The 13,353-nt window shown below is 39.4% G+C and overlaps 1 protein-coding gene across 1 annotated transcript; it reads left to right on the plus strand.

Annotated features, from left to right (window-relative positions):
• Positions 1 to 156: 156 nt before the first annotated feature.
• On the plus strand, positions 157 to 13,194 carry LOC144640337 (WD repeat-containing protein 17-like; the record flags this gene model as incomplete). Its single annotated transcript, XM_078499511.1, has 18 exons — positions 157 to 184; positions 1,139 to 1,263; positions 2,852 to 2,901; positions 2,994 to 3,146; positions 4,439 to 4,569; positions 5,192 to 5,317; positions 6,486 to 6,641; positions 7,000 to 7,064; positions 7,167 to 7,242; positions 7,800 to 7,972; positions 8,451 to 8,550; positions 9,090 to 9,226; positions 9,683 to 9,794; positions 10,004 to 10,145; positions 11,068 to 11,170; positions 11,631 to 11,732; positions 12,351 to 12,446; positions 13,033 to 13,194. Coding segments are annotated over 18 exons (1,945 nt in total), but the record flags the coding sequence as incomplete, so codon positions are not given.
• Between the last annotated feature and the right edge of the window lie 159 nt (positions 13,195 to 13,353).

A 13,353-nucleotide genomic window follows, 5' to 3' on the forward strand; every position in this document is an offset into this window, starting at 1 on the left:
TGTCATGTTTCACATACTTAATGATCAAAATTTAGATTTATAATGCATGCAAGTTTTGCAAGCAAGTGTCAAGAATGATAAATGTAAGATACAGTACACTCTTCTCTATAACAGTGTCAACCCAATAATATTGATCTGTTTTCATTATTTCATCAGCACCATTAAAATCTGGGATTATACTGAGGTAAGACAATTATCTTTTTTGCGTGCTTTACACATGATGAATATTTTGTAAAACAGTTTTTTTTTTTTGAGCTAAGCCGTACAACTACTGAGGCCCTGTCAGGGGCGTTCCCGTGTCGCTTGTCTAAATTAAAAATGTCCCGTGTCGCTGTTGCATTGATCTCCGTGTCGCTGTCGGTAATTAAATTGAAGGAAAATTGCTTGTCCTTGTCGAAATTTAATTTTTTTTTATAAGGGTTGTCGTTTGTCGCGATTTTATTTATGTGCTGTCGCTACTTTTTGGTCCATGTCGCTTGTTGGAATTTACCCTGGCAGAACCTTACTACTGTTGAGCCTATCTGCAAAATGCAAGGTGCAAAGAAAATGGATTTTGCAGGGTTCCCATTGGCAAGTAGGAGCCATTGTGTGGTTGCCCAAAGGCCTTGTGTCATTAGCCTTGCTTAATCTGCCAACAAAAAAATCAACCCTCAAGTTAAGACCATTTTAGTCGCCATGGCAACTTAAATTTTGGAGCTGGCGACTAAATTGGAACCGAAGTCGCCAGCCTGGCGACTAAAATTGAGAAGAAGGATTAAAAGCGTAATGGCCACTAAAGAAAAAAAAATAAACTTGGAGGGTTGAAAAGTCCAAAATGTTACTTGCCCTATAAAATTCACTAGCCTGATAGGAAATCCACCAGACCCAAGCTATCAGACAGGACTTTCTTTGCAAGCTGAAATGAAAAAAACTACCCTGGAGACAAAGGTGGCTGTTGTAGGGAGGTGAATGTATAGTTTAGGGCGTGGCTGGGACAAAAACCCTTACCTGTTCTAGAGAGGTCACCATTGGTAGAGCTTCAATGGTACATAGAGGATTGTCGTACTTAAATGTTTAACCATAAGTAATTTGTAGTTTGTACATGTATCTAGTGCAAGTAACACTTAACTCAGTGTTTGATACTCTGTTGTCTGGTTAGGATTCCTGTGTGCACACATTAGAAGGGCACAAGGCTCCTGTGCGTGGTCTGCTGTGGAACCCAGAGCTTCCGTATCTTCTGATTTCTGGAAGCTGGGACTATGCAATTAGAATTTGGGATACAAGGTAAACAGTTGAAAATCAGCAAATTTCAATAGTTAAAGTTAATATTTGAATTACTTAAGTTTTTCATGGGGCTTTCGATAAGATTTTGTAAGTGGCTGCCCATACCGGTACCTTATTACATGAAATTTTCGCGACACTTTAATTTCGCGAATTTCGCGATTCTAAAAAAATCGCGAAATTAAAGTGACGCGAACAAAAAGTGTCGCGAACATAACATGACGCGAATATTAAGTGACTCGCATATGTCAGTAATCAATGTAAATGGATGTTGTCGTCAATTGACTCACTTGTAGACATTCTGAGAACTGCTCTATTGAGATTAAGTCCCCTCCTGCGTTTTTGTTAATTTTGACGTTATTGTTCCTTCGATGAAGTCGTTTTATATAATTCAAAGGCATGTCAACATATATTGCTAAGAAAATGTAAATTGTGTCTCACTCAAAAACGCGAAATTAAAGTGATTCAAAATACAAAATTTTCTCAAAATCGCGAAATTTAAGTGTCGCGAAATATGTGCACCTCAAAATCGCGAAATTAACGTGTCGCGGAAATTTCATGTAATAAGGTACTTGAACTACTGTGAACACCACAAACAGGTGTCGCAGGGTCGACCGCGCCGTCAAATGATAGAAATATGTAAAAAACAAGGAAAGTACTTCAAAAGATAAGGTTCTAATTTTTACTGTTCAAAGATCGATACTTAACCAGTATTCTGATGGTTTAATAAATTTTTTAGAGGTTTACTAAAAAAGGTCTACGTATTCGAAATCAGGTAAATACGTACTTGTCGGCGCCATATTGTCAAAGCAGTCGGTTTGGTTGAGGAGCGTTCAAAAAGTAATAAAAATACTCGCTTATTGGTAGGAATGGAAATATTTGCACGCAACAACTACAGTCGAAGCTCTCTTAACGGACACTCTCGTAAGCGGACAGCTCTACTTACGGCCACCTTGTTAGAAACCCCGTTTTTACTCCCATACAAACTCTGTATTTTTACATTCTCGTAAGCGGACATTCCCGTAAGCGGCCGCGGACACTTTCCGAGATTACGACTTACACTTTTTCTTTGTTTTTAAGCTCCTGTAAGCGGACACCGCAAAGAAAATCATATAAAAAACCTCTGTATCTTGTATTAATCAATCAACTTGACATCGCCGTTCGTCACAATGATTTTACTGTGATTACAGTACCATATTTTAGTGTTTGTTTTGTCGTCATCCACGTCCGGTTACATTTCGAAACATCACCAACATGCATATTACCATTATGTTAGCTGGGCAAGCTCCCGTAAGCGGCCATCTATCCCCTACACCTCTAGTGGCCGCTTACAAGAACCATTCTCGTAAGCGGCCAGCTCCAGTTGCGGACACTTTTTTCGCGTCCCGAGGGTGTCCGCTTATGAGAGCTTCGACTGTATTTTACTTATCCTTGCTCATACTCGCTCTTTAATATAGACGAAAATCCCTGAAATAGAGAGAAACACTTGCCTGAGACGTTTGACCGCGGTGAAGTCGTAGGGCTACCTGTCTAAAGCTATTTTGCCATTCAGCAGCATCAGCTAATGTGTAGTCTATTTCTCTTGTTTTAGAGATGGGACCTGCTTGGAAACTGTGTTAGATCACGGTGCAGATGTCTATGGTATGCATTTATCAATGCATTTTTTTGTAATTGCCATGAGGTGTACAGCAAAATGCGCATTGTTGACACTTGTACCATATATTTACTTGTAGGTTTGACGTGTCACAGATACAGACCTTTCACTGTTGCGTCTTGTTCTCGTGATTCCACCGTCAGAATCTGGAGTTTGTCCCATTTAGCATGTTCCTTACAGATTGATGTGTTGGCTAAGAGACCACTGGATGACATTGTAACCAACAATACTGGTAAGTAGCCTACGGGAGAGATTGGTTCACATGATTATCATAATGGTGATAACGGTGGCCCCTACAGATTAAAGGGACTATGTCACGGATTTTACCAGAAATTTATATTTTTATGACAGGAAACCTCAAAATAATTGTCCAGTTTTATTAAAAATTGCTATGTTAGAGCACTGAAACTGTTAAAGCGCATCTTTGGCTGCGGATGGCTCAGAGCGAAATGGATTGCAACTTGAAAAAGAAAGGCTTACTTTTTCAAGTTGTTTAAAGATAATGTTTTTCATGGTTTAAGTATAAGTTGCCTACCACTTACTAATTTCAAAACAATTTAGACCAAAAATCTGCGATGTTGGTATTAATTGGAAATCCACTAATAGTTGCCTGGCCTTGCTCAAACATACTGTATTAGTCATAAAAATTGTTTAAAAGGTGTGTGGCTATGGATGTATGTATGTATGTAAAACTTTATTTAAACACGGAAAATCATCAGTTACAATAAGCTCAAGTATTAAAGAAACTAAAACTAATTAAAACTGCTTTACATGGTTGCCGTGTGGGAATCCGATACGTCAGCTACCTTCTTGATAATTTTCTTAAAATTATTGACTGATGCGGCATTTTTAAGACATTTGGGCATGTTATTCCAGAGCATAGCGCCGCTGTAAGAAAAGCTTCGTTTTAAATAGTTGGTATTTGGTTTGGGTAGCGTGAGCTTTCCCTCAGAGTCTCTCAAGTTATAAACAGAGTGACGCTGAGAGAAAAGGTTTTGTAGGTAATCTGGGGTAAGTCCATTCATGGTTTTATACATTATTAAGGCTTTAAGATGGCTACGAAGAAAGTGGCGTAAAACTTGAAAACGTCAGGCTGACGTTTACAAGTTTGACATGGTTTCTTGGAAGAAAATCACATAAAAACCATCTATTATGGTTTATTCGTTCGCTGCACAAACTCTCGATAGTTTTCGAATTGGTTGCCGACATCATTTTTCTTAGTCACAAACTAGCTTTTTATTTTTTATAGCACACGGCATTCATGTAAAGCAGAGTTATGTTAGTATAGATTAGTATTGTTTAGTTATTAGTATTGTATTTATTACCATTAGTATTTTATAATTGTATTTCTGATGAATTTACCATGTTTAAATAAAATTACTATCTATCTATCCATTCACATCTTGGAGAATGAATTTATGCCTTCCGCATCAGGTTATTTTGTTGAACAGTAAGTGTACCTTCATGCAAAGATTGGTTCCTCTCTTTTTGCATTTTGTAAATAACATATTTTCTTTTCTATAGAAACAGCCATGTCATCTGGAGGCGTACCACTGTTAAATGGAAGAGTTTCTCGTGAATTGAAAGCAACTGTGGCAGCCAAAGGAGACGCAGCTCACATGTCAGCAATAAAAATCGTCTCAGACTTCTTTACAGTAAGATCTAAAACTCACCCAGTTGTTGATATCTTAAGTTCGTACATAGAGGATATTACACGATGGCGAGAGGATATGAATTTTATGTTCTTACTCGTGAGATATTAATATATAGACAAAAACTACAGAAGTGAAAACTCTTGCACTTCGGCGGCTGGAATTTCTCAAATATCTCTGGCCTTTGTCCTTTTTGTGAGAAACTCCTTGAATTATTTTGAGTCATGTGAAGTTTTCTTCTTCATGTTTGTATTTTCCCTGCTCCTTAGTGAACGAGTGAGGTCGGCTTCAGTGAACTTAACTCCCCTATCTCTAGGATATGAAAAATACGCTGCGCTCACTCGTGAGATATCGATTTGAACACTCGAAGATAAATTTCATATCTCCGCGAAACCATGTATTGTCCTCTATTTGTTGCAGGGATGGGCGGATTTATCAAAGAAAAAAAAAAAACAGTATAATTAAGCTGTCGAGGTTTCTTAATTGTTATGAACTATTCGCATGAGATGCTTTCGTGATCTTTTTTAGAGACAAATGAGATTTTAAAGAAAGTGCTGCTAAGGGGATTGTCACTGTCAGTAAAATTCTCCAGGCGTACTTAATAAATGGTAAATTTGTCTTTCAGCCTCCGTGTGGAGCAAGGAACTTGTGGGATTTGGTATTAGTGCTGCGGGATGGAGACGACAGTTTGTTACCAACATCTTACAGCAAGGGCATTATGCACATAAAACATCTTGTCAAACACAGAGCTGTGAGTATTATATCCTACACTAAAAGTTTGTACGATGTGTAACTGGCAACCGTGACTTAGTTTTGTTGGTAAGGCTCCAGGTGCCCTTCTAACCAAGATATTACAAGTATTGACTCTAATTGGTCAAAAGTAACCACAGTACAAAAAGTAACCAAGATACTACAAGTGCACTGACTCACCTTCACCTATCCTTCCCGTGCCTCGTAGCACAAATAATGATAATGAATTTATAAAGCGCATTTTTCATATATATATATATATATGTTCAAATGCGCTGTACACATACTGTTATTTACTACACAATGCCAGACCACAACACCGGGAGCTTCGTGCCCTACTCTTTGCGAATAGTGTGTGGGTTCTTTAACGTCCCCTGTGATAAGACTGAAGATACAGGAGACGGGACCTACGGTTTATCGTCCTTTTCCGAGAAGACTAGAATGTCTAACCATTTGCAGATGTAATTACAAAGGCAGCACATTCTCCTTAGTTATTTTAAGACCCTGAGTGTTGGTCCGGTCTGGGGTTCGAACCCACGACCTCCCGCACAGCAGTCCGGCGCTCTACCAACTGAGCTAACCAGGCGGCGGTCACAGAGCTTTTCCACAATTCCTGATTGGTTGCTGCGGTCCGCACTTCCTTTCATGAGCTCCAACCCGCTGCTTCCCTTTCTTTCTCCACTATACGTCTCCAAGTGGTTTTTGGCCTTCCTCTTCTCCTTTTACCTTCTGGTGCCCAGCTAGCAACATTGTAATCATCATTTCGATTTTTCCTAAGAATACGACCAATCATTTTCCATCTACGAGTCTACGCATTGATTGGTCAAAGCTAAACAAAATCAGTAGTTTGTGTGCTCTGATTGGTCTTTACACTACGAGTGTCCTGAATGGTTAAAAGCGGTCCACCATACTATGCGTTTTTAATTTAAAATCCAACTTTGCTTTTGTCTTGTTTTTATAAAACTATGAACGTTTGGAGAACATAAAATGACTCTGTCACAAAGTGTAATGCACATTTTTTCAACTGAAGGATGCTGTCTTGGTGAACGACAAATTTCAAACTGATGTTAAAAACGAAACGTATGAAAATCCAAAACAATAATTGTTTGGTTTGAAAGGACTACTTTTAAAACAGACTGACTCTTCTGTTTGCTTTGTTGTGTGTTTAGTCAGAAGCACAAGAATTGGAAACAGTTCGATCCTTGTCAAGCCGAGCAGGAGGGTTGATGTCCAAGCGAGAGGACAGAATCAGAGAAGCTGCGAGTATCCATGCTAAGATTGGTCAGCTGCAGAGATACTGCGAACTTATGGTGGAACTAGGCGAGGTAACGGCTACATAAGTACCAGAGTGGGTTTCAATTGAGTGTCAGTAAAATCAATGGAATTCGATGGCCATTCGCAACAAACCTAATGAGTGTAGTGAAGCAAAAACAAAGCGATTGCAATTAGGGATTTGCGATTATTAACGAAACTCAATTGAAAAACGGCCCTAAAACCGATTTCTGCAGGGCCAAAATTTGTATTGATTACTATTGCTATTGAGGAAAGGTTGTATTGTATACTACAATATTTCGGGCACGTCAACAATCAAACCATTTCCAACAACCAGAATTTTTACTACGCTGTTTTTTTTTAAAGAATTCTCGGCATTTGTTTATATTTTTTGATTTGTTTTGTTCATAGTGGGACAGAGCACTCGCTATGGCTCCTGGGATCTCTTTGGAGTATTGGAGAGAGCTTATGGAAAGGTATTTAAAACAGTATGCTCAAATGAGCTTTTTCTTATACTTTCTTTATGTGCAAACCGCAGCGCCTGTCATAAACTAAAGTGAATTCAAATTTTCTTTTAGACGAACGACTCAGCTGATGAGAGAAGATGATGACGCCGCTGTTCCTTACTGTGCTTCGTTGGGTGATGTATCCAAGGTACCGCCACCAAAATTATGGTTTTATTGTCATCTCCACCGTAACCATACTTACGACTGATGTGGTGTTTTGTTGATCGATATCGTTGCCGTTGAATTGCTAGTGCTGCTTCATGAACACTAGATATTGAATGTTCTGTTTAAGGTACACGATGGTTGATACACGATGCAAATCTTAAATAGTTGTTGCAACGTTTTCGTTATCTGCAAAAACAAAACTTAACACTTTTTTTGTACTTCTTGCTACCCTTGCTGCTAAAGAAACGTATCGGGTCATGATACATATAACTGGCGTTCGAAAATGTTTCTTGAAAGTTAGGTCGCATCAAAATTGCAGAATTGCAAAAATAAATTGCAGGTAGTTGTGCTGAAATTTTCAACCTTAGGGAATGAGTCTAGAATGTAGTATAAATTGGACAGAAGAATAATTCTGAATACGGCCAAGGTACCTACTGAGTGTGGAAATACATTGTTAAAAAGGATACTTTTTCAGTTTACGAGCTTTAAAATAATGAACTGCTAACAGATGTGCGATATGGTCGACACATTCAATTGCAGATGGTTTCATTCTTCGCGTCACGTGGTCAGCTTCACGATGCCCTATTGGTTGCGCAGGTAGCGTGCGAAGGAGGGCTGTCTATACCACAGAAGAAGGAGAAGAAACCTCTTGATCTGAAGAGAAACGACATCTTGTCTTCTCTGAAAAGTTACATGACTGACGAGAACAAAGGGTAAGGAACTGCTTTTGCAAGTGCTGTGAGTTATTTGTAGGGGGATCTAGGGCTAGAAGGGCGAGAAAATGGGGAGGAAGGAACGTTGGAAAGGGGACAAAAAGAACGGAAGGGAAATAAAGGGAGAGAGAGTGAGAGAAATAGTGGAGGGAAAAAGAGGAGGGAGAAGTCGTAACGGAGGGTAAAGAGAAGATTTGGGAGAGAAAAGGGAGGAAGAAAGCGGAAGTGGAGGCAGGAAAGTTGGGAAAAGGCTAAAGAGAACACAAAAAAGAGGGAAGCAGGGAGAAAACGGTGGAAGGAAAAATTAACAGGAGGAGAGAAGTAAGATGGAGGAGGGGGTACGGAGTCGGTAAAGACTCGGAACATAGAGGGTAGAAAACGATGTCAGCGAGGGTTTGTCGTGGGGGGTGATAAATCCACTCAGTGGGATGTTTGTGGTTCCATAAGTCCTTAGGAATCTCTGATGTTTTGTCCTCAGACTTCTTCAGTCCACAAGCACAGCGTTAGCAGACTGGTATTTCTACAGTGGGCAGCCTGTGCTAGCTGCTTGCTGTCACTTAGCTGTTGGAGACGTGAAGGTAACGTTATTCTGATGCAGGATCGTAGCAAATTCATAAACCAAACTTGGATCAATTTAGGTTTCTGGGAAACTGCTCACCTACCCCTCCCCAAACCTAACATTAACCCTTACTTATCGCTTTGGGCAAAATGTTAGGTTTGGGGAGGGGGTAGGTGAGCAGTTTCCCAGAAACCTAAATTGATCCCCAAACTTTTTGTTATACGTACTATTCTTCACATTGCAGGACGGTAGTCGATGTTGTTTCGCCTTGTTTCGACCGCAAGCTTATTTTAAACCTAGACCTATTTTAAAACCCAAACCTGTCCCTAACCTAACCCTAAACATGTTTTAAACCTCACTTCTTGCTTATTCGTTCGGCCGGCCAAGAATGACAGGCGAAAGTCATCATTGCTGCGTTTATATGTAATTTTGCTCTTAGCCATTTTAAATGATTATTCTTGCTGAATGAAGCCTGTTTTTGTCACTGGTGTTGAAATCAGTTTTCACCTCATCAAACAATACCTGCTTTCACATATGCTGACTCATTTGTTTCTGTAGTTCGCTTTGTCCAAACTCATTCGAGGGAACGAACTGGAACTGGCTGTTGGTCTGGGAATGGTGATTAACGACAACAGCCACATGTATCACCTGGCTGTGGAATTCCTGGCAAGAAAGTGTGAAAGATTGGGAAAATGGTAAGGAGATGGTTTGTTTCAATCTCAATGTACAGTTCTTATTGAAAGAGGATCCTTTTTGCAAGCATCAAATGTTGTTGTTTTTGATATACAAGTCGCTGTTGGTGTAGATATAGACAGCGTGCTTACGTGGTTGAAGTCGTCAGTGATTGGTTAAATTAGAGAGAAAAAGGCGGTGATTGTCGTAAGCGTTTCATAACGTTTACTTCAAATTTCTATTTTCTTGCGCTTGCTAAAGGTTACACGTTTTCCCGCGCTTACCACTGGTTACACGTTTCCCGCGCTTTTGCTTGCCACTGGTTACATCCTTTCCCGCGTTTGCCACTGGTAACACGTGTTTGCTTCGCGTTTTGATTGGTTTATTACATTGTAAGTTGTGGGACTAACAGTACGGCAAATATTTTCTTTTGATTTAATCCCGCAATTCACAACTAACACAACGTTATTGTTTCGTAGGGACACTTGTATCGCGCTACTCAAGTCGTTACCAGCCAGTGAGAACCACCTCATCAAGTCGTGTGCAAGATGCCAGGGAACTGTCACGGAAGTGAATGAATTACACGAAAAGGTGACAAGCGATTTAATACCAGAAAGTTGTCAAATTTTATTTCTCTGTTGTAAGTTGTTTTTCTTGCGGTCAACGCCAACCTTGAATGAATCAATGAATGAATGAGTGTTTGCTTCTCTCTGAGGAAACGGCTTTTTATGTTACTTATCAATTCAGTTTTTTGTGATCTGATGTAACTTTCTCCCATCCTTTGTCTCTGGTATTATCAGGCGGGGTTGCCAAGCGTAGAGGAGTGTTTACAGAAAGCAGAGCAGCTGTGTGAAGAGAGCAAATTTCTGGACGCCATGAAGTATTACTTAGTGTCCTCGACTCCTGAGTTAGCGCTGGACATCGGGCTCAATCTTGTAAGAGGTACGTGAGGATCAGCAAATCTCGTAAAGCGAGTGCGAGTTCTAAGGATCAAGTAAAATGGTTTAGGATGGTTTCCAGAACAGGAGGGAATTGCCACGGTCAGGGAAAAGTCAGGGAAAACCAAACATTTTTCAAGGTCAAGGAAAAGTCGGGGAATTTTGCAAAACGTCAGGGGAAATCTTAGTTTTTGTCAAAGTCAGTGAAAAGTCAGGGAATTCAAATTCCCGTGAAAAACAGTAAGAGATCAAAAATGAAGAGAAGAATATCGATGGTCTGCAGAAGAATTCGCCTAATGCAAGGCCAGTGAACATTGTTTTGAGGTCACTGAAAAGTCAGGGAATTTGGTTTCTAATGAGTGGCGACCCTGGGGAAAATAAGTCAAGTAATCTCGTAAACCTCTTTGGATTATTATTCATTATGGTATCTGACATTTTCTAACCCTTTCCATCCAGTGAATTAATAAACAATACGAGCGTAAGGAGCAAGTAGCATCTTAGTCGGAATCCCGAAAAAAACCCGCAGCAGATATGTCCAGGATTGAACGCTAATGAGGTGCACGTCCTCATGAAAGCCATCGCAAAGTGTCCTCATTAAAAAAGTTCACCAAAACACACCAAAATTTTTCAAATATAAAGTGAGATGGAAATGTCAAATAACACACTCAAACCTGAAGTACTCATTAAATAATACTTGCGTTCCATCCTGGACGTAAGTGCATCTTTCGTGCTACTGAAATAACAATCGGTAACTTTTAGGGTACGTCTGCGGAGATCTCCTGGAACTATCACTTATTCTCATGACAACCATGAGAAATTTCATGCTACTTGAAACATTTCTGACCAAAAAAGGTATACCTTGGGCTCAATTGCGCTTCTCTTTATACAGAGCATGTATTAAATTGTAAATGTCACCTTATTTTCAGATGGCATGAGTAAACCTTATTGGGTGTTAGATGACGTACTTGGCGTGCTCCAGTGGATGTCGTGTATCAGGACAGACAGGCTGCAGCAGAGCAGGACTTCCAAGTAAGACGGAGTAAATAGCGATTATTTAGTCAGCACTATTACAGGCTAGCCCCCTCTCTATGTGACGCTGAATATTTTTCGTTGTCTCAAGTCGTTATTGTCAACTGTAGAAAAGTTAGGCAAGGTGTTCCAAAAGTCGTGAAGGAAGGGAAAAAGTCACGTCTTTCTAAGTTACAGGCTACTTTTAGAATAACGTCCTCGAAATGGGAATCCATTGAATGTTTTACCGATTTTTTTGCAAGTAACAACTCTTAAAGTAATGAATGATAGTTATGATGCGCCCTTCCTTCACCCTCAAATATAGACTTAACACTAAACTACCCTCCCCTTTATGAAGGTTCAACAACCTAAAATGTCGTATATCGGGATTTGGTTGCCTTTGGTTGCGCCTAGTATTGTTAACCAAACATGACGGCTAAAGTGAAAATCCGTTAACGGATTTACTATTCTTCATCTGCAGACAAAGACAAGAACTGCTGGCGCTAAGTGCGTACCTTGGAGCGCTGTTAGCAATTAGGAGAAAATACACTCCGATCGTTCACCCTCTCTTCAAACACGCCAGGTGTGGAGGCAGAATATTGTACATTTGTTTATCCTTTCTTTGCAAACTAGCTTTCTTTTTCCTCAAGAGGTAAAGCTATCTGAAAACGCTTTTCAAAGGAAAACAGAGTGATAGCGCGATAGCAGGGCGTACTTCTTCTCATAGTCTGTTCACAGTCTGTTGATGGCGAGGTTGTTAAAAGTAGAAAAAAATACAGCAGGAAGCTAACGGTATTAAACTTGAATTTATACGTACTCTAAAGTTGCCTATGTAGTTAGCGATCCGTCAGTAATCGTCCAGAAACTTTATCTATGCTGCAGTCGAGAAATATATGTTTTTTGTTCATAGCATGTTAATTTATTTTTCTGAGGTCACCTCAAGTATTTGCTCGGCCATTTTTATCTCTTTTACCACTCCTTTCTAAATCTACAATGGAAATTTCTGAGCGGTTGCCTTGGGGACTTAATTTGGTAACTCCTGAATAGAAATGATTTCAATGGAGGTTAAAAAGAAATGAGAAAATTGATTTTTACACTGCAGATAACGAAGTGTCAGAAAATTTGAGACTGCAAGGTAATATTACAATGTTTTCCTTCATAACCAGAATTCTAAGATCGTGTTGTGTATTTTTCATTCCAGGCAACTAATTCACCAAGACAAAGTAGAGTTGGCTGTTACAGCATCTCAAATCGAAACCGAATCCGAAGCGTGGCTCGCTTTCAACCAGCCACTTAAGTAAGTACTTCATGTAAGCTTTTCGTGTTTAGCGTCTCGCCAACTGGTCTGATCACCATCTCATTTCTCCGCACAGTATCACGCTTACAGGGCGTTAGAATATAGAACTCAATCACTTAACGGGAAGTTGTTTTTATTCGCAATCTATTTCGCCCAACTAGTCACAAAGGGTTTGTACGGGTTATGGAAAACCTGGAAAGTCATGGAATTTTAGAATTTCATTATCCAGGCCTGGAAAGTCATAGAATTTATAAGTGTGAGCCTTGAAAAGTCATGGAAGACGACTTGATTGTATAGAATAAATTAGGCAGTGTGTATTTTGCGAAGAAAAAAGGTTAAAACGTACTGAAATCAAGAACGCTTTTGAACATTTCCAAGAAAATCATATTTAGGTCATGGAAAACTTTGAAAAGTCATGAAAAAGGTCATAGAAAGTCTTGGAATTTCAAAAGTTGAATGGAGTTTAAACCCTGGACTCTCAAAGGAATGTTTGGAGTTAGAATAATGTTGACTTTTTCAGTGGAAGAGTTTTGCTTTAAAGGTTCACGATCTTTTGTCATTGATCTTTTCTTTTTCTTGTTTCCAGTCCTTCGGTTACTCCCACTCCTGAACAAAAGGCCGTTTGGGACTTGGTACTAAAACGTGTTGGTAAGTAACAACCAACGATGCAAAAAAGGAAGAAAGAACATCATCACTTGAGACCTATATTTCAATTTTTATTATATACAGTACACGACCCCACAAACAATGAGCATTAAAATTTATCGTGTATCGATGATGATGATTATGATGATTGTAGACTCATTGATTGTAGAGTTTAAAGTAATTGCAACCTTTTTAATCGAACGAACAAGAGATACGTTCGGTAAATCTTCGGCTGATCGCAATTAAAACGGTCAAACTTAAT

Source organism: Oculina patagonica, unplaced genomic scaffold (genome assembly GCF_052425735.1).
Source record: "Oculina patagonica isolate OP01 unplaced genomic scaffold, crgOcupat unplaced260, whole genome shotgun sequence".
NCBI classification, from domain to species: domain Eukaryota; kingdom Metazoa; phylum Cnidaria; class Anthozoa; order Scleractinia; family Oculinidae; genus Oculina; species Oculina patagonica.